Source organism: Poecilia latipinna, unplaced genomic scaffold (genome assembly GCF_001443285.1).
Source record: "Poecilia latipinna isolate Pla-1442-1.1 unplaced genomic scaffold, P_latipinna-1.0 Scaffold140, whole genome shotgun sequence".
In the NCBI taxonomy this organism is placed as follows: domain Eukaryota; kingdom Metazoa; phylum Chordata; class Actinopteri; order Cyprinodontiformes; family Poeciliidae; genus Poecilia; species Poecilia latipinna.
In genome coordinates this window covers 191,760-216,922 of record NW_015112756.1, presented here as the reverse complement: position 1 = coordinate 216,922, position 25,163 = coordinate 191,760, and the positions used below count along the sequence as shown (strand labels likewise).

At 39.4% G+C, this 25,163-nt stretch overlaps 1 protein-coding gene across 5 annotated transcripts in view; it reads right to left on the bottom strand.

The window, feature by feature from the left end:
* slx4ip (SLX4 interacting protein) overlaps positions 1-25,163 on the bottom strand; it is a 43,662-nt gene that overhangs the window by 1,496 nt on the left and 17,003 nt on the right. For 4 of the 5 annotated variants that reach the window (XM_015028954.1, XM_015028956.1, XM_015028955.1 and 1 more), the window contains 3 exons: positions 15,761-15,829; positions 10,779-10,867; positions 8-114 (listed from right to left, as the gene is read on the bottom strand). In XM_015028954.1, coding sequence (XP_014884440.1) covers positions 8-114; positions 10,779-10,867; positions 15,761-15,829 — 265 coding nt within the window. The remainder of the gene's footprint in view (positions 1-7; positions 115-10,778; positions 10,868-15,760; positions 15,830-25,163) is intronic. The other variant, XM_015028959.1, reaches the window with a different exon arrangement.

The window sequence follows — 25,163 nt, the reverse complement described above, 5'->3', positions numbered from 1 at the left end:
TACTTACATCGTTTGAAGCACAGTCTTCTTTGTTTTTCTCGGGCTGCGTAAAAGCTCTCGGGTTTCTCCCACACTGGAAAAATATTCTGATCTGGTTTGCTCACTCAGCTCAGTCTAGAAAGGACAAACAGAAAAGGTGTAAACAAAGAGGATTTAGCTGGCGGCATCCCCTGATGGAAGGAGGACATGTAAACGCGTTGTGGCGAGGAAGGGAAATAAGTATAATCATAACTTCATTCGAATGGCAGAAAAAGCTCATAACAAGCTCCCTAAAGGGTTAAGCTTGGGGTGAAAGTTTAATAACTCCACATAGTAGAGAGGGGGAACCTCTGAGGCAGAACACGGAACAAGCCAAAAATTGGATCTCACCAACATGTGCCCTCAACGGGCCACTAATGAAGGTTAATCACATGTTTTTTTCCTTGGCTGACCGAGAACAGACTCCAGTTTTATGAGAGAACAGAAGATGCTGGTAGTAAATTGACCAGAACTTGGAGGTAGAGAGTCTGTCAGTTTGTTGTAAATTAATTGCAATAATAAGGGCACAGTGTGCTAGCAGGGCCATTTGAGACTGGGAACGAGCCAGTGGTAGATCGTTCTATTATTAGAGAATTGCAGAAGTATTCGTACCCAGTGAACTTTTCACATTTTGTCACATTACAACCACTTAGTCATGACTTTATGCGACGGTCGAACACAATGCAAATTAAAAATCTGAATCTGGTAATTCCAGTGCAAGTAATTACCTTCAAAAGTCACCTAATTACCAGTTGCAAAAGTTTAAAGCAGGTCTTAGGATATAAAACAAGTTCCCACGCTTTGAAAATCTCACAGAGCTGTGGAAATCTACTATCCGTAAATGGAAAGAGTCGGTCACGACTGCAAACCAAACAAAACAAAGCCGCCCCCATAAACTGCCAGGGCTTGAAAAGGATCATTAAGCAGCGAAGCAGAAAAGAGGCTCATAGTAACTCTGGAGGAGCTGCAGAGAAGCACAGCTCGGGTGGGAGAATCTCATCTTTTCTTGAGCAGTGAAAGGGAAACTGGTCAGACTAGATGGAAAGACAAATGAAGCTAAATACAAATCAATCCTAGGAGAGAACCTGCAGAAGACTTGAGATTCACGTTTTGACGGCATTAATTATTTCAGTGATTGTGGCGATTAATGAGAAAAAAAATATTGGCAAACTGCTAATTTCTCATTTAACCACTTCAGCTTATTTTATACAATATTAGAAATACAAAAGAAAATGCAAATAGATCATTCAATTCCTTTTTTAAAATAAGAAGACAAACATTTTATTGTCTAAAATGCATTGAAAGCATTCTTTCAGTGTACGCTCGATCATTTGTAGCAAAGGATGCAGTTAGAAAAACATCTATACAGCGTTGTCGTGATCTGTTGATTATTTTTTAATCAATCAATAATTGGACAGCAAAAGGAGCTTCATTTTATTTTATTATTTACAGAATTTGAACCAGGTGAGGATAAATCCAGAAGTTGCAGGACAGCCGCGCTGTAGAGCTTTTATTATGCACTAGTTGGTTTTATCACATAAAATCCTCCTAAAGTATATTGACGTTTGTGGCTGTAGCATAAAAAAAAATGTGGGATGTGAATACTTTTGCAGGACATGTTATTAGAAATGTGACCCACCGCTAAAATTTAAGAAATTGAACTGATAAGTGGAAAATTTAACCGCTGTGATGAAAGAAACATAAAAATCAGGGTTTTACCAAAAGGCATTAGTAGCGAATCAGCCAATACGAGTGAGGTTACTTCACTGTGGACAACAATTCAGGGCAAGATGACAATGCAACTTGCATATCCGTGTCCCTTTCATGACTGGAAACGATGGACTGTCACAGCGGGGAAAAGAAACCACACGGACGTTTAATCTGGGAAAACTCAACAGAGTGGCCGCCATGTTTATTTAATATCGACCATTTCTCAGATCATTGCCCTCCTATAAACTGGTTCGTAAAATGATCAATGTGCTCTTTAAGACGGGGAAAGCCGATGTGGTGAGCGCTGGCGTCCGCCAGTTGTTTCTAAAGCAGGATGAAAAATCATTAAGGTCCACTTCCACAAACACGATACCAGTGGCAACGCAAGAGAAAAGGAGTAATTGCCCCAAGCTGCAGGAGTGAGATGGAGGATTGTGGCTTAGCGCTGGATGCTGAGACCTAGTAACTGCAGAGAGACTAAAGAGGCCGGGCGGAGGGAGAGTAACGAAGGAGGAGAAGTAAAAAAGGAAGGAAAAGAGACAGGCAGAATAAGAAAAGAGTGTTTGGAGAGGAGCACAACAAAAGCAGAGGCACCTCCCAAAGTCACACCGCCTGACCTCAGACGTCTCATCAACATACCCACAAGAGTAAGAATCCTCACACAGGAAGCTGTCCACAAGCTGCTCTTTGTGCAAGAGCAGACTCATTTTTCAGTGTGGGCAGCGCTTCACTCTCTGCTCTCACTCGGAAGCCAGAGCTACAGCTGGCCTTTGGACTGGCGGCAGGGACACACGTACAAACTTGCATTCGCCCACACACTCGCAAACCCACCCCGACAACAGCAACAGGCAAGAAAGTGCAAAACGTGAGGCCACAATCAGCATTGTGAGGCCTTGATATGCATTATCGGCTGTTTAATATGAATAAATCCTGTTTGAACGTGAACTTGAAAGAAAAATCAACAAGGAGCCAAAGGGAGGCTCCCTGGGAAAGTTTAGAGTTGTTCTGTTCCTGTCGGGGAGACTTCAAAAGAACAAGAGAGTGAAAGAACCGAGTCTTGGAAAGGAAGAGGGACGAACAGAGGAAGGTCGGATGTACGAGGCAGACAAAAAAAAAAAAAAGAAATAAAGAGGATTAAATCGACAGAAGGAGGCAATGCTTAAATTATTCTTGTCTGCCGTTGACCCTGAAAGTCAAGATTGTAAACAACGTATCCGGTGTTCCTTTTACCCAATCAGATTGCTTCGCTTCAAAGTTTTGATCTTCCTTCCCCAAGTGGATATTATTGTATGCACTTTTATAATTTCAATGTCCACCACCGTAAAGTTTTCATACCCTGAACCTAAATGGAAGGAAAATGATGTCTCTACCTGCTGTGCATATCTCCACATCAAAACATTTGCACATTCTTCTTTGCAAAACAGAGCAAGCTCAATCAGATTGGATGGCAAGCATCCATTAACAGCAATTTCCAAAGTTTCCAACAGATTCTCAATTGGATATAGTTAGGGGTGCACCGATTTATTGGGCAGCCAATTTATCTGCGCCAAAAGTCTGGAAGTCTGAAAGAAAGAGATCGGGCAACATTGTCTTTATTATAAGCCTCGAGGATAAAACTGTACTGTAGGGAAATTAGTTGGATAGCTGGAGAGTCCTATGAATAGCAACAGTGACAGGCAGTAAAAATGTCCACTGCAGCTTCTACACATCCAAACTCCCTGAAGCTCCACCAGAGCAGCTGCAACAAGGCAGCACATCTGGATGTCAGTTTGTAAAGATAAGCCTGGCAAAAGGGCAGCGAGAGCAGAGACGATGAATTATTTGGTTTAAAGGGATGCTGGTACACGCTCTTATAACTTGACCCAGCTCTTAATGGCTCCTGGAAGCAACTTCAAAAAGATAACCAAGCAGATACTCCATAAAAACACCAGTTTCTCCTCTGTCACCTCAGATAAGGCAGGAGTACAGACAGCGGGGGATTATGTTGGTTATCTTGTAATGCAGCTGCACTTGAAGTAATGCAGTGAGCCGGCAAAACGGTCCGACTGATCTAAAACACTCCACTGCTGCAATGACTGGCTTTCTCATGGATTACACAGAGGTACACCAGACAAACAAAGACGCAAACATGCAGTCGTACCTAAGGGCTATTCAGGGAGACCAATTAATCACACAAGAGTGTCTTTGGACACTGGGAGGAAGTGGAGTGTCCAGACAGAACCCAGAGGCGGACATGCAAACTCCACACAGAAACAACGGAAGCAGAAGTATGATGGGATTTCATAAAATTAACTAATGCAAATCAGTGCATGATTGTGAAGCAGAAGGAAAGAGATATGTGGTCCAATAAATGGTGTAGAGAAACATCTGAAAGGTGCAGAGTGAATTTATGCAACCTTCTGAATTAAAGACTGTACAGTCATATTCAATAAATTAGAAAACAAGTTCCAATGAGCCTCTTTTAATCCCAAGTTTTCATTAACTGCAAGCAAAAAAACCAACAGAAATTAAGGGATTCAAACATCCATCTGCATAGAATTAACATGCATAATATGTCTCACTTAGTGATAAAGTTCTTACAATAAATAATATTCTAATCTATTGAATGAGTCTATAGATGCAGATCTGCCTTTTGCTGCATTTAAACATTTAGGAACTGACAATTTTGCCCGATCTTTGCAGAATAACAAGCTCAGTCAGATTGGACAGGTCTTGTCTTTATCACCATCAATCTTTCTATCAACTTTGACAAGACTCTCATACACTGCACAATAAAAACTCTCCCACACAGCATGACGCTGCAGCCACCGTGTTTCAAGGTTGGGCTGGTGTGTTTAGGCTGAAGTACAATGTTCCTTTTCAGCCACGTAGGAGTTTAATTTGCATGCAGATCAAAAAGTTAATCTACACGCAGCTCCATACATCTGACCAGAGCGTCTCCCTCTATGTGTGCTTCCCTAATATTCCCTAAGCTGAAAACTGCAAATGGTTTTTTCTTCTGACTTTCCTTTTCACCACATTTGTGAAGTACAATAAAAAAAAACAACATAGAAATGTGTCATTGCCAAATTATGGAAATTTCACAGATTATAAAGGGTGATTAAAAGTGATGTTATTACGTCTGATTGTTTCTTAATGCAAACGGACAAGCAACGACTTTTAAATAAGACTAAACCTTTTCAGTCAAGCATAGGGGCATTGCAAATTTGTCTGAAACCTGAAACAACCATAAAAAATAAAAAAAAAACCCTCATCATAGTAAATCAAAAGCATCGTCAGCGTGGGGAGCACCCACTGTCTCTCATCTACAGTAAAATAGTGGAAACAAGGTTGTTTGTTCTTGGATTACCCAAAATCTTTACATCTCGCCTAACACACAAAAAGCCAGTCAGATTTTATCCCGTAAATCCAATTACTCACTCATCATCGTTGGAGAGATAATAACTCACATCAACATGAAATGCCTGAGTCCCTCAAATCATCTAAATACTGAGTTATTCTTTCCACGAGAAAGCCACGTTTATAAAACCTTCAAACTGGCACCAAGAAACAAAAACACCAGCCTTCCAGGCAGAAATACCTCCTGCCGAGATGTTCGCAAATTTATTCCACACATTCCACCAATCATCCTACACCCACCCTTCTCCCATAAAGAAAACCATGCCATGTTTGTCTAAGCTCACCACATCTTCTCTGCAACAAAGTCAACAAGCATGGGCACAGACTTGTGTAAAACAGAGGACAGCTCTTATCCTCCAACAATGACTAAAGTTTTTGGATCCACCCATGGGGATGGATTAGCAAGAGCTGTTAACTGTTTGCACTTTGAGAAAAATCAGAGAAAACATCAAAAGGCCGAGTGGAATCAAAGGGACTTAACGGTGTATTGCGAGAGATCCCACCCGTGTATTTGACCTAGAAGAGGAGATGGGTAGATCCCGGAGGTTTGGGAAACGGCCGCAGCTAGCTGTTGGGAGCTGCGAGAAACAGAGCCGTGCTGAGGTCATGAATAAACACAAAGCCTCGTCCAGAGCTCAGAAGAGGACGGAGCGGGGCGGGGGGGTCTGGAAACACATCTGTGCTCCCTTTGATCCAAACTTCTGCGGCGCAGCACGGCGCTCACCTCAGCTGCCCACTCTTTGCCTGACTACAAAACATCGACAATCCTAAACAAGCTCTTTCCTTCCCATACTGCCCTCCTTCACTGCGGGCTGACTCACAAGCAACTTCTCATGAGGGGACTTGAAATTTTCAAAAAGTCAAGAAGAAAAACAAAAAAAAACAACAAAAAAAAACAATAAAATCTGGTAACACACAAAACGTCTTGTTTGCCTCCCACTGTCGTCTGCAAAATAAAGCAGTCTGAAAGCTTCAACCTTTTCTGAGCCACAGTTGTTTAAAGGTTTCTAGGTCATAACAGACTGAGTGCATCTGGCTAATATAGATGTCAAGATTGACTTCTCTAAACTCCAGACATCTCTGTCACAGCTTTAAAGGCATCGCTGTGCTGAAACCAAAGCATTTGCTGGATAGTTCAACTGTTCCTGACAAACCATTGGTTTCTATCTGTTAAACAAGAGAGGCTGCGCATGACAACTTAAGAACTGCTGACAGAGTCCAGAGAAACCGATTTAGAGCCGACATCCAATCACGTACTAAACAAAAAGACAGCTGTCTACATGAGAGGAGTCCTACAGATTCAATTAGTAAAGCGGTGAGATGAGCACTGGCCATCTGTGTAACAGTTGGGGAGTGAAGAGAAGTGGAAGTTTGGCATTAGTTAGAGCAACACAGAATCACAGAGGTCAGAGTTTTTTAGGCGAATTCCACATCTCTGGTTTAGGAAAATGCTGATGTATCTCTACTGAAAATAGATGATTCCATTTTCTCTTTGAGAACAGCAATTAACAGTAGGGTTGCAAGATATATCTCCATTAAATCCTGTATTGGTCAGTTTTTAACACATCGGTATTAGTCTGCTAAGTAAAACTGGTCCAATGTAATGTCAATGTTTACTTTCATTTTGTTGCTCTTTGTGTTTCAGGAGGGGTCGTGATATTTATTTGGTCATGTGACAGTGATTGTGATGCAGAGTGGGATTGTATTTGTAGGTTGTTTAACAGAGAAGCAATGCCAGCAGTGTGTTCAAAGCTTTCAAAGTACTGTTATACTGAGATATTTTAAAGCAGTACTAAAACTGGATAAGTACTTATTCTGCTGTTTTGTCCTATCCTTTTGTTCTGCATGTGTGAAGTAAGAAAATGTTCCAGTTCCAAGTTGGAAAAATAAACAGGGAGGAGACCTAAAGTTAGATGTCCAAGAGGGGAAGATGAAAGTTTCTGACCAACTAAAGCTTCAGTATTGTCATTGGTTTAAAACAAGCTGATGTCTGCAAGAACATCTAAATTTTACCTATGAAACAAATGAAAATGCTGAGTAAATGTTTACGCTTTAAACAGGATGAAATGACATTCATTCATACTGACTCAAATGAAGCGGAGTTGATTTGTGCTTTTGGGTATAATTATTGACCTTTAAGCTTAGATAATGTTTTAATCCTAATCTTCCTTTCTTCATTATTAAGCAATGCCCCCAACTCAATCACTAAATATTCACATGCAGTGAGGGCAGTGTAGGTAGGCCTGTCGCAATAAACAATAAATCAATTAACCGCATGATAAATTAAAAGAAACTCAATAATGTTCATTTGCTTGATTTATTGTTTCACCCTTTTTTTCTCTCTTTTTACCAAAAACTGATAAAAGTCTCCAGTCTGGTGTTTTGGTCTCAACTGTCCCTATTTTTTGAAAGAAAAATGTGTTTATAAGAGACGTCGTAATTTATTATATTTGTTGTTTCTGTTTTTTTCTACATTTATTTGGATATTCAAAATGATTCCAGCTCAATGGTTTAAAAGTTCGATAAAATTTAAAGTTGATCAATCTTTAAGAATGTGTTGTTGCATTTTTATACCATTATTACTATTATTTTACTTGAAAATATTCTCAAAACAACAATGTTATCGTTTATCGCAATAAGCTCTGGGACAATTTATCGTCCAGCAAAAGTTTTTACCGTGACAGGCCTAATCATATAAGTTAAAGTACACTCATCTGGCCAGGTGTGTAACAGCACAGCTTCAACACGCAACACTTCAACTATTATATCTCACCAAATGCCCGTCTGCAACTGCAGTCCTGGAGTGCCACTGTCCTACAACCTTTGGAAGAATCCAGGCTCTCCTACACACTCGAATCAAGTTACCAGGTCTTTGCAAAACTTGTTGGCATGCCAAGGAAGTAATTAAAAATTTTGATTCAGGTGCGTTGGAGCAATGAAGCATCCAAAAGTTGCTGAACAGAACAGCAGTTGGAAACTCGTCACCGATGCTTGTGGAGAGAAACAAAATGTAATGCCTTTTTGCATAGAACACCTAAAGAAAGTTCAATGAAGTAAAACTTGAAAAAAAAAAAAAACATGCCGACAGTCCCAACTTGATGCATTTAACAGACAGAAATTTAAATAAAGTCTAGTATTTTGTTCTTGTCAAATGGAAATTAAATTTGTCTCAACAGACTCACAGCCAGGAAAAAACAAAAACGCTACTTTGTCCCAGAAGAGGATGGGAGTGCACAGTAATCCTACATGAAAAGGATCCGCGATGGATGCCATGATGTTACCTCAGTTCCTTCACAACTCAGCTCCTCTGACCTTATAAAATGTTCTCATTTGTCTACATTTCCACTGTGGTTACAGTTTTTCTTCTGCAAGTCACACAAACTGAATCCTGACAAACCTGAAACTTCTTTAAACACGCAAATGTGGTAAAATAAAAAAAAAAAAGCAGAAAAGTTTTTCTTTTTTTTTTGAAGCCTCACATGCAAATGCTCTCAAGTATTGTGGGATTACAGACTTTCAAAAACAAGATCAAGTCTGAAAGAAGCTCCAAAGACCACATTCATCTTAGACAGCAACATTATTATAGTTTACAAGAGAATTCTGATTTTTGACGTGCATTTCAAGTTAAGAATAGAGCAAGAGGAAGTGAACAAATGATTCCTTTTGTCATGTGAAAATCCTTGTGCCTCTCTGTCTGGTATCTTTCCCTCACAAACACGGCTGAGCTAGTGAGAGCCCCACCACAAAACTCCCACCCTCCAATTCCCTCTGCTTGTACTGTATGATCCCAGAGTACCACATCCTGAGCAGAGAAACGCAATCGACAGCAATGCCTCCTTGAACTGGAAAATTGGTTACACAATCTGAACTCTTCGTCAACGACTATGCAGCTTGACAAAAATATTACAATCGCTGCTTTCATTGGAAGTCGAGCTGCGGAAAAGGCTGAGGTATTTAAAAAAAAAAAAAATCTAAATAAAAATCCCTCACAGAAAAATAACAGGCCACTTATCATGGGATGGGAAGGCGGTGCGATGTCTGTGCCAAGGTGAGAGGCTCCACTGCCAATTCCCAAAATACTCAGGGGGGCTTTAAGGATCAAATATACACTGACCATAGGACAGTAGATTATATTAAAAAGGAAAAACAGGATTTTAGACTGCAAAATTAATGTAATAAATCTCTGTTGAAACACTAATAGTGAAGACAGTTTACTTGTTTTAATCCACCCAAGTTAAAGTGCTTTACAAAAGTATTCAGGCCCCTTAAAATGATCTATATTGTGTCACAACCACAAACGCCTTTAATATGATTTTATATGACAGATGAACACAAAATAAATTTATAAATGGTTTTCAGATTTTTAAAGAAATTTGTATATGGACCCTTTAACTCCCAGGTAAACAACAGGCTTTATATGTCACCTAACACGTAAACAGAGGCCATAGCTGTTTTGTGAAGACCTCGGTTTATGAAACCAAATTCCAAAGTTTGAACATCTTACTGAGCTCTGTTCTCTTCCTCCACTGAAAAAGGAAAAAATTTGGCTTAACTGTGAACCAACCAAAGCATGGCTGTCCCCTTAAACTGACAAGCCAAGCATTTAAACAGGCAAGGAAGAAAGATGTCATAATGACACTTAAGGATATAAAAATACTTACTGAACCACAAGTAGTTTAGCCCTCCACAGAACTGGCTTTTATGGTAGATTGGCAAGAAAAAAGCCACAGAAAGTCCTAATTGCATTTTGCCACAAGGTATGTACAGGACACCAATCCTACAGTGAGCCACAGTGGTGGCAGCATCATGCAGTGGGAATGTTTTTCATCAGCAGAGATGATGGGGCGATGGATGTGGTTAAATACAGACAGAAAACCTGCCAGCGGCTGAAAAACCCTGAAAACTGAATATTGGTAAAACATTTTAGTTTTTAAATGGGTCCAGTCAAAGTCCAGACCTTAATCCAATTGAGAATCAGTGGCAAAATTTAAACGGACTGTCTTCATCTAATCTGGCATACTCTGGAAAGACAGGATGGGCAATTGGAAACTGCCAATAAAAACTTACGGCTTTACTGGAAGCATGATGAGGATGAAATACAAAAACACTGCATTTTTTTAGATTTTCATTTGTAAAAGCTTTAGAAACAAAGATTCATTTCAATTTACAATGACGTACTACTTTGTTTTGATCTGTCCTTTAAAATTCCCCCCAAAACATTAACATTTGTGGCTGTAGCGTGACAAAATGTGAAATTCCTGAAACAATCAGGGCTGACTTTAATGCCAAGATGAACTTAGAAGTGTAGAAAAGCTTCGCAATTAGCTAGGTACAATTTGATAAATCTCTCTTTTAGCAACATAAAAATATAAAAATGTAATTAATGTTTCATGTTTGGTCATGGTAGGTTAGACTTAGTCTCAAAAAAGGCGACCCTGAACATTTTGACACAAATCTCTTCGTATTTTCTTTTCTAGGTCTACAAGATGCTCCAAAAGAGTTCAAACCCCCTGTCCTGTAGTAAAGCAGACCACTATGCATAAAGGGAGAGCACAATTTGGCAATGAAACTCTATAATAACACACAGACCAATGCTGAACTTTTTGCCAAGCAACTGGAAGGGGAAATAGAGGAGTATAAACAGCACTCACCGCGGCCAGGCTCGGGTTTCCATGGTGCACCGAGGCATCTTCTGGGCAGCTCACACACACGACATATCGTTCAGGAAACAAACGCAAATCTGAAAGCAGGCGGGGAAACAGGACACATCTTAATAATGTGGGTTTACCTCTAATTATCAGTCCATGTCAGACAGGAGGAATTGTGGTAGAAGCTTGAATTAACATCTACAAACTATTCATCACACAATGGGAGCTTAAATATATCCAGAACTTTATGAGCTGAGTAAACAACATAGAAATAGTTTACATTTTTACATTAACTCTGGGTTTTGGACTAAACCTACAGTTAAACTGATTTCAAAAGGAAATATGTCCACTTCAAAAACTCATTTTGTTTTATGTGGCGCCATATACATTTTTTCAATATAAATCAAACAAAAACAGATTAATGTAAAACCTAAGCTAGACTCTTCCATCAAGTAAACAATTTTGATGATGGCAAGTTAATGAAAAACCAGCACAAGAAAGGATTTTAAAAAATAAAAGGAAGGAATCTCTAACTTTACGGTTTGATTAATTTTGTCTGTAACCTTTTAGTTGAGGGCTACATTGCTCATAACCTTCCTTTCTAAATCCTCTTCAATGATTTTCCTCATGTGTGGAGGAGGAGAAGTATTACTTACATGAACTATGTGTATGTGTAATATTAGACGTCTACGCAACTACTGCAAAAAACTTTGTGACAATTTCTGGCAAGAACTGAAAGCACTAATAAAACAAGTCCGAACCCTTCTTTCCAAGTCAGACAGCGTTGGTCGCAATAGCAAACACTGCATAGATGCGGCATTTGCTTAGTTTTAATATGCCGTTCTTCCGATCTCCTTGGAAACAATAAGCAAGAGAGAAGGTCTCATCACCTTTTATGTCCTCACCCGAAATAGACCTTTGCAACAAATATGAGAGCGCTCATGGAGAACGGCGGATCCACTGCGATGATGGGGAAGAGAAAAGTGAAGAGCAATATCATGCAGTCCTATTGTTCAGTAAGATTTTTGAAAACTGAGGAGATCAGGAGATCCAAACGTTATTCTGAATTACAAACTTCTAAAAAAAGAAGAGTAAGTCTGCAGATAGTATAACTCATTTTAATATTCTATCGTTCATGAGCAACATGCACTGCAGCCATTCAAGACCAAGATGTTTTTAAGATGTTGCCTTAGGGCCAGGTGTCCAAAGCCCTAATCCTTCTGCAGCTCTCAGGATGATTATGTGCAACCCTCCAGTGTTTTTTTTGTTTCTTCTTTTTAGTGTAAGATCTTAGTAAAAGTTTGCATGTTCTCCTTATGAATGCATGGGTTCTCCGGCTTAGGTTAATTGGTCACACTGGTGTGTGTGTGCATGGTTATTTGTCCTGTTGTGTGTCCCCCTGATGGACAGGGACACACAAAGTCCCTGGACCAGATCCAAGGTGTATCCCACCTCTTGCCCAATGACTGCTGAAAATAGCAGCCAGCCCACATAGGACACTGCATGAACAACCGGGTAAAGATGATGGATGGAAAATCCAATCTTCTTAAAATGGGGTACAAGGTCAAATAAAATACAGCAATTTTTAATGAAAGGGAGACCTTTGTGTACACAACTCATTAAATGGGGGTTTTATGTAAAGTCAACTTTTAGGAGCTTTATATCATGTTATAATGTTACCCCTTTATCAAAACATACCTGGAGTGTTACTTTATTTCTTTCATATATGTTCCTTTAATCTCTGGTGACAACCGTTCAAGGCGTCTAAACGTTGGCTCTCTAAGTTTCACCTTTTCCACAAAGCTCCTCCAAGCTTCTACATTACAGAGCTCCCCTCCCCTGCAGCCGCCCAATCAGCACCTTCAGACTAGCAGCAGTAGCAATTAGCAAACAGCAAACAGCTGGTAGAACCAACAGCACATCTGCTGAGCTCATCATAGAAAGTACTTCTCCTAAGAACAGTTGCAAATGTCATTATGGGGGAGAACCATGTCATGACTTATTGAAGACATAGTTTCGGAAAAGTAGGAGCTTTTTAACGAGACAGACGCCAATTTCAAGGTGTAAAATTGCAAAGTCATGTTTGATATATAACATTTTTTAACTGACAGTACATAATACTGCCCCTTTAAACTCAAATAAATAAGTGCAGCAAACATTTTCGAAGACAGTGTGCCCCATTTTTACTGAGTATAGTATAAACAACTTTCAGGTGACTTCAAGGATTCAGAGTTTAGACTTGTTTTAATCAAAGGAGCTCAAACATATTCTACACTAAACCAAGTTACCCAAATAGGCAGAAGATGCATCTGTGGTTCTCAAAACAACTTCACCTGCAGAGCTGACACATTTTTTATTATTCTCTAAAGGTTTTCAAGGTTTTTGGCGATTCAGTCTTAAAAGTAGATTGAGTTCTTGTACAAGGTTTGTACCAACAGATTTTCAGGTAAAAATGGTTGTGGCCTTGCTTGGGTTTTCATAGTTTAAAACTATTTTAACAACGATAATGTTACGATGACAATATAGGTTACAATAAATTCTTCATGAAGATATGTTTGTGATATGTGTGCACCTTTATTAATGATGCATTAATTGTACACAAATTCAAAGGGAAGTTTGCATTTTTTCCTAGTTCATGCTGCTTTATGGTTTTAATCAGAAAACAATAACTACAACTGGGTTTCATGTTTGGCTGGAAGATCTGAAATATTGCTGCTTTGCAGTATTGTTTCATTGCCTTAAACTTGAACCCTATTATCAAAATCTGCCTTAGATTTGAAACCATTTTTAGTAAGAGAATAGAACATTTAAAATGCATAATAGCTAATAAATTATTTATTTAAAAAGCGGGGAAAAACACTAAGAAACTTTAATGGACTGAATTTTTGGGTTTTACCGATGTATTTGAAGTATTTTTTTTTAGAGAGTTTGTTGAAATATAAAATAAGAATAATCTGCATGAGTATAAATTAATTGTGGATTTTTCTAGTCCACAATCACATTATATTACAATGCATGCAGACTCAAATATAATCAGTACATCCCATCTGGATGATTGTTGCACCTCTCTCGTACACTTGGGCATCACTCATTCAACAGGTTTATTCCTGCTGAATGAGTGATCACTATTCATGGCAGAAAAGGTTTGCTGCTTTTGAGAACACAACACATTTTAAACAGAACTGAGGTTCGTGGTTTGGGAAACGCATTCAAGAAACTTGATCTCTTGATTTCAAAATGAGTTTTGATGTGTTTTTGGGATAATTGTCTTTTTGGAACACCCTGTTCCATCCAAGTTTTAATTATCCGACCTAAACTGTCGACCTCTGAACAAAGACAATTAGTTTTGATGTTCAAAAACAAAAACAGCAACCACCCAAGTGCAGGCATCCCATGAACAGGAAACTGCTGGCACACCAATGCCCACAGAGAAAACACTTTCACTTCACCATTGAAAGGCAGAATGCCAAACAAGAAATAAGCCCCCCTGCTCCTAAGGAGATACCTTTTACAATGGACTTGAATTTGCAACTCCCAACTCAGCAAGTCAAATGCATTCTGGAGATAAATACAAGACAAACACTGAGCTAGTTAGCCACAAAAACAGCAAGTATCTTTGGATTAGTCAGGATGAAGCTTCCAAACTTAAGAACTCAGCACCAAATATCTGGCCTGGTGGTGGTAGTATGATGCCATGGGCTGATTTGCTAGAGGTTCCGATGCAATGGAAAAATTCAGCGAAATAATGAAGGAGAAGGAGCATCTAGCAGTGGCATCCAGTCAGGGGAGGCACTTTTTTGTGTATTATTTCAACATTTCTAAATGTTGAAATTTATGCCCTGCTGTCTCACCTCTGGAGGCGCTTATGCAAGCAGCTGAGGCATGTCCATTGCCATCTCTCTTAATATCACTAATACACGTTTTGAATTACTCATGCGCTATGCATGCTGAAGTTCCACAGTCTGTCTTGTGTATATAATGAATTTAAGACTGATAGGCCATACATCCAAAGTGAAAATACTCAAGGTGATGCAGAAAGTACCGAGCCGCACTGATAGGGGGCAGTGCTGAGTCCTAGTGTTGAAGATATTTGTGGAGAAGGACTTCACATACAAATATAGGTAAGATCATAATTTAAGAAGAAATGAGATGAGCCATAAAAATGTAAATAAACGAAATCTTATTTGACCATTTTGGTGTTATTTTTTTCTTGCTCTTTCATTGCTAAACTGCATGGAATTAATTAAAGCACAATTAAAAGCTGTAAAAAAAATTATTTAAAAAATTTCTCAAAATCTTTTTAGGCAGAAGAACATAAAACTTCCAAGAAAAACGTGCTTATTGACATGAACATTTTTCAACTGTTATCAAACTTTCAGAATGTAATTATAATAAGAACTTCTTACAAATGCAATTTAAAACTAATTGCATGTTTTGATGTTAGCTAACCACATGTGTAGGCTGTAGTGAACTCAACAGACCAAGTTTCACAACCTTTGACCCCAGAGGACCAGGCCTAATTTGATCTGTGACGGACCTGCTGAAAGAACCCGTCATTTTACTCTGCAGCAGGTCACCATTGCCCCAACATCCAGGCCTCCGTCCTGTGGGAGCAGATATTAACTTTACTGACAGGAAGAGAACCATGTTGGTCCCATGAAAAGGTGACCAAGGGTCACAGGCGCTATATGGGCCGTGAAGATAGATTCCCACTGCCCTCCATAGACAGTTGCACAGTTCCTCTCTCTCTCACACTCCCTGTAGCCTCTCAAGGGGGCTATTTTAGCGGCTGCCTGTTCTCAACAGCACCCTAAGCAGGTAGGGACAAGACATAAAAACAAGTGGGGGGGAGAAAAATCAACACGAGAGCTGCAGATGACTTGCTCTTTCTGTGGGAAATTTGGCTGAAAATGAGCCTTTGAGACGATCCATTTCTGATTATTTCAAATGGGACGGGGCTCCATAAAAACATGTAGGTCACATACCCTGCTCGACAACACATCTGAGATTGGAGTGCCGCCTCAGGAAATTGGCCACAAGGTTGAAGTTTCTCCCTAAGAGAGGCAAAGAGAGACAATATTTATTTCAGCAGGGGTCTATGCGGAGGAGTTTATGTTCAGAAGAAGTTTGCTGTGCAGTAATATTTTCTAAAAAAGTGAGAAAAGTGGTTAATTAATAGATCTGTATTGCCTTTGCATTTTGTTAAGTTACAACCACGAACCCAAAGTTTTTTATTGGGACTTTATGTGATGGAACAAAACAAAACAGTAAACAACTGTAAAGTGAAAGGAAAAAAAACATGCTTTTCAAAGGGCACTGTCCAGTTTTATTCAGTTCAACTTTCCTGATACACCTACATAAAACCTGGATCAGCTAACTGTAATTCAGTCTCAGCATAAACACAGCTATTCAATGAAGCCTGAGGGGTTTGTTAAAGAAGCTGGGGAGTCCTTTAAGCACTGTTAGGTTATAAAAAAATATTCCAAACCCCAAATATCTCCCAGAGTTCTGTTCAATTCAGCATTTGAAAATAAAAGGGGGGTTTGGCACAACTGCAAAGCAACATAAACATAGCTTTCCACTTCAACTGGCAGAGTAGGCAAACCTTGACATTAAAAAAAAGTATCAAGAGGTGCCTAGTAATGCAAGAGGAGTTGAAGTTTATAGCTCATGTGGGAGAAACCTATAGGTCAAGACAGCTGTTGTTGACAAGTTTTGAACTATGGGCTGGGTGTCAAACTCCAGTCCTCAAGGGCCGCTGTCCTGCAACTTTTAGATGTGCCTCTGCTGCACCACACCTGAAAAGAATAATTAGGTCAGGAGGCTCAGGAGAACCGATCTACACAGGGAGGAGGTAATTAAGCCATTTCATTCCACTGTTTTTTACCTGTGGCACATCTAAACACTGCAGGACAGCGGCCCTTGAGGACTGGAGTTTGACACCCCTGGACATGTATAGAATCAAAACTGTCACTGCACATTAGGGATGTCCAGATCCAATCATGTGTCTTTGGTCACGGGAGACGTGTAAATGAGAGGCTGAATCACAACAAACATGTTTTGGTTTCACTGAAAGCCGGCTCCGTGTAAATGGGGATTAAATCTGTAACATGGCTTGAGAATACACGCTCAAACACTCACTAGCCATTCCAGCAGAAATTAGCATTTGGCAGGAAAAGATGACTTCACTTCACAAATATGTGCTATTTTCTGAAGTTTGTGACTGTAATGTGACAAACGTGCAAAACTTATAGGGGTGTGAATACTTTTGCAACGCACTGAAAAGGTTTTTTTTTTTTTTTTAAATTCTTCGTTTTAATAGCATTTAAGTTTGGAAGAAACAGAAAAGTCATGTGTCAAGTCTCCACTCTGGAATGTTTGTCACAGTGTTTAAGATGCACTGGGCAGAAACTGTGGCCTGTTGCCTAATCTGGCAGGAATTTGTTGACTGAAAGCAAAGGTCTAGCTGACATGCAATTCAGTTGTTCTTTGCTTCTCAATGCTGGGAAGCTGACGGAGGTTGCTTAACCTTCGACACCCTCCCGGTACCCTGTCCACCTCTTTACACTCTGATAAACTAAAGTGTCTTTAATTTTGCCACTAGTTCACTTTCTGATTTTGAGTCTTTATTTTCAGACTGCAGCGTTAGGGGGAGGATTTTGGTATTTTGCCTTCAATTAAAGGATTACATGTCCTCCGTAGTTTGAGAAAATCCTGACCTTTTGCACTCCAGGCTCTTTCAAAAAGTCCCTGGATAATGTCAAATATGCACTATGACTCACATCAAGCCCAAACCAAGGCTGTGTTTCTTTTTTGAAAACTGACATTTTAAAAGTAGAGAGCTGTTTTGTTTTGTTTTTTTATTTTTGCTTTTGTATTTTTTGTTTTGCCCTTTGGCAACAACAGAGACAAACATCCATACATTTCTTTAAAAAAACTGGAATTATTTAGGGAAAGTCTCCTCCCAGTGTTGGCTTACAGCTGAGACAAGTATGCCCCCCACACACTGAGTGTGTATTGGTGCTTGACACAAACAGCAGACAGTACAAACCCCTCTGGCCCAGAAAAAAAAATCCAAAGAGGAAGTTGTGGACACTTCTCTGTGGCTCATAGAACAATTCACACCATTTAATTGGCTTTTTGTAAAAAGAAGCTGGTTTTCAACAATGATGAGCAGCTTTCAGAGCCACAAAACTGCCACAGGCTTAACTCTATAAAAGGAATCAGCTCTGATCTCTTTGTTTAGTGGCACTGCAAAAAACTAAAGAAATCGCAATTTTAATTTATATTTAACTGAGGTTAGAAAACAGCAGTTGATTTCTAAAAACAACTCTCTCTGACATCAATTACATAAACCATTACACAGATGCCAGCAGTTGTGCAGTAGTGAAGATGCAGAAGATGCATTTCTACCTTTCATTTGAGAAACTTCCACCGAGAAATAATCTTTAATAAAAATATGTCATGGCACAATAATTGCCCCCCTGCTGTTTAACCTTTGTAGAACAAAATATACTCAATCTCAGTTGCAAAAATGTAATTACAGACATTGTCATACAGTATGTCAATGGAAAGGTTCTCAGTGTAAAATTATGTTATTGTAATAAAAAGATAATTTTTAAAGCTTTTTACTCAACTTACAAAGGGTAGCACTCAATTTGTTCTTGTCATGGTGAGACAAAACATCCTCTTTTCCCAGGTTTGTAATTATAATCCTCGTTATTCAGCCATTTCTTAAATTAGATTAGTCATGTAATCCAGGGCTGACTAATGTCTGAGAGATAAAATTATTTATTCAGTGAAAAAAAAAAAATCTAAATGCTCCAGCATTAGCAGCATTGGGTTACAATCCCCTGCTCTGAAGCATGGCAAGCAGCCAAATAACTGTGTTTGCTGAAGAAAAGTTAGGGATTTACAGGAGTCTTTTACAAACCGTTTTATCACCCAGAATCAGTCTGTGTAATTGCAACACTTACAATCTAAGGCACAACTTTGAATAATTTGGTGTGTATCACATCAACCTGAATTGGAAGCAAATTGCACTTTTAAATGTTTTGGTGTATTTCATCCTGTTTTAAATTCAGGCCTTTCTGTTATAATGAGCAGCACAGATTACATGGAGTCGAATGCTGGGTTCTGTGTTTTGATAGGAGAATATTTGTATTTATTAATGCCTGCTGGGTTTTAGCCGCAGACACGAGTTATGATTTATTTTATATAGTGTTTTTCTTCCAGGGTTCCAATGCAACTGGTCTCAGTTTTAGTTGTTTTGGCAGAGCTGTAGCTAAAATCTAATGCTCGGCAAGTTATAAATTAAAACTGTATTAGAGTTTGGACAGGCTATTGCCATGACATCCCTGTTGAATACAATTATTTATCATACGTCTCTTCCCAAGCACTTCAATTCCTTAAAGCTTAACATATGTTTATAAACATTTGCTTGATCTTGTCCTTGTCCCTCAGTCATTGTAATGACTGTAATATGTAATATTTTTAAGTCCCCTTATATTTAAAAGGATCAAACTGAGCAACTTTGCTGCACTCAGTTAAGCCTTCCTGTTATCTGTTTATTCATTCAAGACAGACAGACAGACAGACAGACAGACAGACAGACAGACAGACAGACAGACAGACAGACAGAAAAATATGTGAATGCCATCAACAGCCAACTTATCTGTGGGTTTCTACATGATCGGTCAGCATGTTGGTGCATTTGTACTTTAAGGTTAAAATTGCTGAAATCTACCTTAGTCCCCCTGGTAGTCTGGATTTGTACTTGGAGATTTCTCACAAATGCCATCCAGTATGGGTGTCGTGTGCATAGAGAGCATAAAGTTTTAATTTGTTCTTATGATGGTTTGTATTTCATCATAGGAGCTCCACTTGTTGCGGTTTATAATCCTTTTTTGAAAGTGCTGCAATTACATAAACAGCTGAAATATACACCACCTAAGGCACAGCTGAAATGGATGTCATTAGCAGATCTAGTTCCAACTTTCTTGATAAACTGTAAGCAGCATAAAAGTTACAATTTATAAAACATATTCATTTCTAAATCTCGATCTACTGCGTACCCCCTGGTATTTACAGAGGATTAAGGGTTGCAACTGCTTACGAATAGCTGAAATCTGCAAATGCTTGAGACCACTTCTAAAAACAACAAAGCACCACACCAATTATACCTTAACACGCATTAATGCAGACAGTGCAAACTGTCTTAGCACTACTACAGATGCTAACATCTACAGTCTTACTTATCTTCGCTTTTTGGGGCACAGTCAGTCAGTGGCAAGAAAAATGAACGCCGCTGCCAGATTTGCTGCTTTGCAAACGCTAGGCTCAAGTAGCATTGAGCCTAGCGTTTTTGTGTTTCCCAAGCTGTATTTTTCATGAAATATTTTGGATATACACCAAGAATAAAAAAGTCTCTGAATAGGCAAGTTTTATGAGTCAAGTTACAAAGAAAATTTCACAAATAGGTGGGGGTTCACTATAGTTTAAAAGAATCTATCCTCCTTTTAAACACAGCATGACTGATAAGACAACTGGTTGGATTTAAGCATGTTACTAAGCAGAGCAAAAGTATCTAAAACGCAATCATCTGGTTTCAAAAGTTACATCTGAAAAAACCACAAGACTTCTGCAACAGTGAAGAGTTGTTGGCTGTAAGCTGTAGCGTTGGCTAAAAAAAAAAAAAAAAAAAAGCACATCTCACACCAACTGTCAAGCACAGTGGTGGAAAGGTCACGATTTGACCTTTTCCTGTTAGAAGTGTTGCTAAGGTCCTCAGTGTTGCCAAGAACCTCAGCAACACTTCTGAAACTCAATGCAACAGCAGTAGGAGTTTAACCTGTAATCGGTGGGTTGCTGGCTCAAGCCTACACTCTGTCCATATCTGCCGTTGTGTCTTTGGGCAAGACACTTCAACGATCTGGCCTATGTGGCAGCCTTGCTTCTGTCAGACTGTCCCAGGGCAGCCATGGCTTCAATCAAATAGCTTGCCACCAATAATGTGTGAATGGGAATAACTGATTTCCTTGGAAATTGTCTGAGTTAAGGTGCTACATAAGTCTAATGTAATTTCACTTCATTAACATGATGTTTTGGACCAGATGATTTAAAAAATCTGCTTTGTCATGATAAACAAAACTTTAGAAATAAATTGTCTACTAAGAAAATGTTACCATAATACTGCCTTATATAGCTACTCTGACTTGAAGAGCTTTTCTCTTCTTAGCTTATTAAACAACACAATCTAATAATAATAGTAGACAAGCTACCATTCCTTAAATAGACTGTTATTAATCAAAAGGGGAAATAACATTAGAGCTCTCCATGAGTATGTTGAGCATGTTTGTAGTTAATAGCAGCAATCCTTTATTGGGGAAAAATCTGATATGCCGTTAGTCCTTAAATAGCAAGGCAGCGGTTATATATCACTTGTTCTGGATATCTACCCGAAGAGGAATGCAGATCCATATCTCTGTTTTGTTTTCTATGCTCATTTTGGGTCCGTGGGGCCAGGACCTAAGCATCTTTCATTCCTCATTCATGGCTCTTATGTTTTCAGAGGCTCTGATTCAGGCTGCTAGACATTTTAGCCGCATGTCTTGCTTTACAACTGTTCTCACTGCTTTTCCATGGTAGGTTGAGTCTGCCAATTCCCAGGACAAATTTGACAGGGATGTCTGAGCACAGAGTTGGGAACCAGTGCACCGCCATGGCCTTAGACATCAGCTGTTGCTCCAACTTTTATAACATCCTGCAAAGCACAGAGTTGCTCTTGGCTCTCTGCCTGGGCTCTCTCGTGCTAAGCTTGCATACATGCTTCTCTCTCACAAACAGCTTGCTGGTGCCTCCTCTGGGAGCGAGTGGCTCCTTTTTGCGGCAACTTCAGCCCACAGTGGTGCAATACCCAGATCTGCAGAACAGACATTTTAAAAGGTTTCATTTGTAATTCATTATAGCGAAGATCTTCTTGCTTAATTGTTTTGAAATCCAATACACAGCAGTATTATGACAGGTCCGTCCAAACCGTAAACAAGTCGGCACGCCATGTTTTCCGAAATGTGGTAGATAATATTGAAACCGCTCGTCTGAAGAGGCTTCTGCCATCTTGTAATGAACCACAGGACAACTAAAAGAATAAAAAGTAAAACCTAGACTCCACTGGGTTGCTGCCAAGGCAAGATTACTGTACGGACTAAACACACACAGGCACACACACGCACTCACACACTGCAGCTTTCACTCCTTCCTGGGAAAACAATGAGGGGAAAGAAACATCAACAAACCGAAAGCTATCCACAGCAACAAGGACAGTAAAATGGAAAAGAGCAGAGTGAGAACCTTTCAGTTCGGGGTCAAAGGTAAGCCCCAGTGGGACAGACTTCATTAACTTCAGTCATATCCTGAAGAGATCATTAAAAAGGCCCTAGAAAACACTGTGGACTTCTTCTCATCATCTGCATTCCTGGCCGCCAGTGCTTTTGGGAGTAATACAAGAATCCATAAAAGATTCAACTTTGAAATAGAGGATTTTCAAAGCAAGTCCCAGCTTTGCATTATCATAATCGCTACGGGCCCGCAACTATTTTGTTTGTGCGAAACAGAAAAGCCTGACATCACCCATGATTATTCATTCTTAATATCAAAGAAATTGCTCCGTTTCAAATTCTTTGGTAGGTTGTAAATAAGTTCCTATGCAGAGACAGGAATGTGACGCAATGTTTTTGTTATCGTCACAGTTTCGGGTTCCTTTACATTTTTTTCTAGGTCAAAGTTCACACAGATGGATGAATTTGTACTTTTACTCAATTTGTGTTCCGTTGCTGTTTAATATCTCTGAGTTTTATTTTTATCGTTTTGTTCTGTTATGATGTGAAGCACTTTGGTCAACTGCTGTTGTTTTTAAAAACAAATTTGACATTGACATACCAGAAATTTCTACAGGCTTAAGACATAGAACCAAAAAAATACCACAGATGGTTGATTGGTAGAATGAACTGGCTTGCTTTCGATCGATGGACGGACGGAAGGACAGACGGACGGACGGACGGACGGACGTTTTAAAGCATGTGCTAGGAAATAAAACAGAAATATTTCTAACTAACGTTTTCCAGGATTTATCCAGATCCCAAATATCTAAACCAAATTCTAGACTTTTCCAGACTGTGTTTGAAGTCTGGCATCCATCAATGACTTCTGATTTCTCGGATTAACTAGATTTGTACCTCAAATGCTAAATAACAGACAAAAAAGGGAGAGTTTACAGATTACATAATTTGAATGGGTAATTATTAAAAAGAAAGAAAAAACCCACAGTCACGCTAAATAGACATCACATCCCATCAGGATATCTTCAGTTCTTGTGTCATTTCCTTTATTGACTTTCGCACTATCCACATTTCTATTGTCCGTAGAAATGCACATCTTGGTGTCATGAGAACAATAATTCCCACGCAAACTCTTTGTGAACAGGAGTACAATCAGCAGGACAGTCAGACACCAGCGCCTGAGAATCCTGCTCTTTTGACATCTCTTCTTTGATGTTGCACTCCCTCCCCCTGTCCTCGAGTGTGGGTGGAGAGTTTGGGGGCTTAGAGCGAGAGGCAGTGGAGTGGAGTGGTGAGGGAAGAGAGAGCCTGAGGAAGTTACCCATGTGCAAGTGGGGGCTTTCCTGGAAGGACATCACTCTCTCTGTGCAACTGTAACTACGGCCGTGGCGGAGCGCTGCGCCTTATCGCCCTGTGCAACGTCCACCTGAAACAATATTTGCGCATGAGTGTTCAATTTAACATTTGGGTGACCCCTTGATCGCAGTTACAAAATACGCCGCAGCATGGTAGCTCAGGCCAACCCATAATGCAGCATGTGACTAAAGTGGTGGGGAGCATTCTGGAGTGCAGAACAATTATCAAGGGAAAAGATGTTGTTTATATATATATATATATATATATATATATATATATATATATATATATATATATATATATATATTGTACACAAGGGAAGATAATCCAACGAGGGAAATGCATTCACAATACGAAATACTCAATCATAATTATACCTCAATCAGCCTAAAAGGCCACAAATCTTGCAAAATGTGGCCACCATTTATGCTTTAGAGCAATCAGAAGGAGGAGGACATTTTAAATCCTTTGGTTTGGTGGTGTGTGGAGCACTTAGCGGATTTAAGTTATGCACTCCACCGGCCTTTAAAAAACCAGAACGAAGTTGCACTGGATACTAACTCTGCTAAATTGATCATCATTAAAAATGCTAATTTGTACATAAACATGCAATAATGAAGTAAAGGACATGAAAATAAAAAAAGGGAAGTTTCACAAGGTTGAAAACATTATGATAGCAGACATTAAATGACTAAAATGAAACAGCAACAGGAAGACATCTCATGTGCTCATTTCTTTTAGTGCACAGCCCATCAACAGTGGTGTCCTCTCCAGCATTTCAGTAATTCTTGAAACAGGGCATTCTGGTCAGGCTCGGGTTCAACAGAGTGTGTGCCGTCTCCCAGACCAGATTGTGGTAAAGGGGAACAGTCACATGAATGTGATCCATGCTCAGGCTCAGGCTTAGGCCCTAATTATATGGGGAAAAAAGAGTGTGGTGTGACAGCTATGGTGGAGCTTGTGGTTATGTCCTAAAAGACTCCAGCTGACCCTGTAGAAAAGTAGAAGGGAAAGTGAGAAAGAGATGACAAGAGGAGGACTGAGCAGCACAGAGACAGAGAGAGAATGGATGATGCATACAAATGAGATTTTTGTTGCTGTTTATATAAAACATGTGTCTCCATATCTTTTAGTCATGGGCTGGTGATAGGTATGAAGAGAACTGAAGGTCCCTGTAAACTGTTAAAAAAGCTTTTACTGAGATCCCATAGAAGGTGTCAAAGTCGCTGGAGGAGGGGATGGTCTGGCTGTATGGAGGGTAGTACAGCTACCCACCTAGAAAAGCATTTTACCCTTTAAAAAAAAAGAAAAAAAAAACTCTTTCAGCATTTTTCCAGTGGGCTACATAAAAAACAAATCAGCTCTAGACTCTAGCTAGTATCCAATATTGTGTAAACAACAAAAATAAGTTAAGAAATTTCATAAGAGAAAAGCAAAATCCTCACAGACAGTCATGATGCACAAAAGAGCACCACCCATCTTTCGAACTGAATAAATGCTACATTAGAACTACAGAATTTAAGCTGTGTACAGCCTATCAGTAAAGCAGCAGACTGCAGGCTAGCTGCCAGAGCAAATAGTCTAATTAAGAAGCCAATATCAGCTTATTTTGCTGGTCTTGTGCTATAAAAAACAGAACAGCAAAAAAATGGATAATATATGCCTGTTAACTTTAAATTACCACAAAATTTTAGTG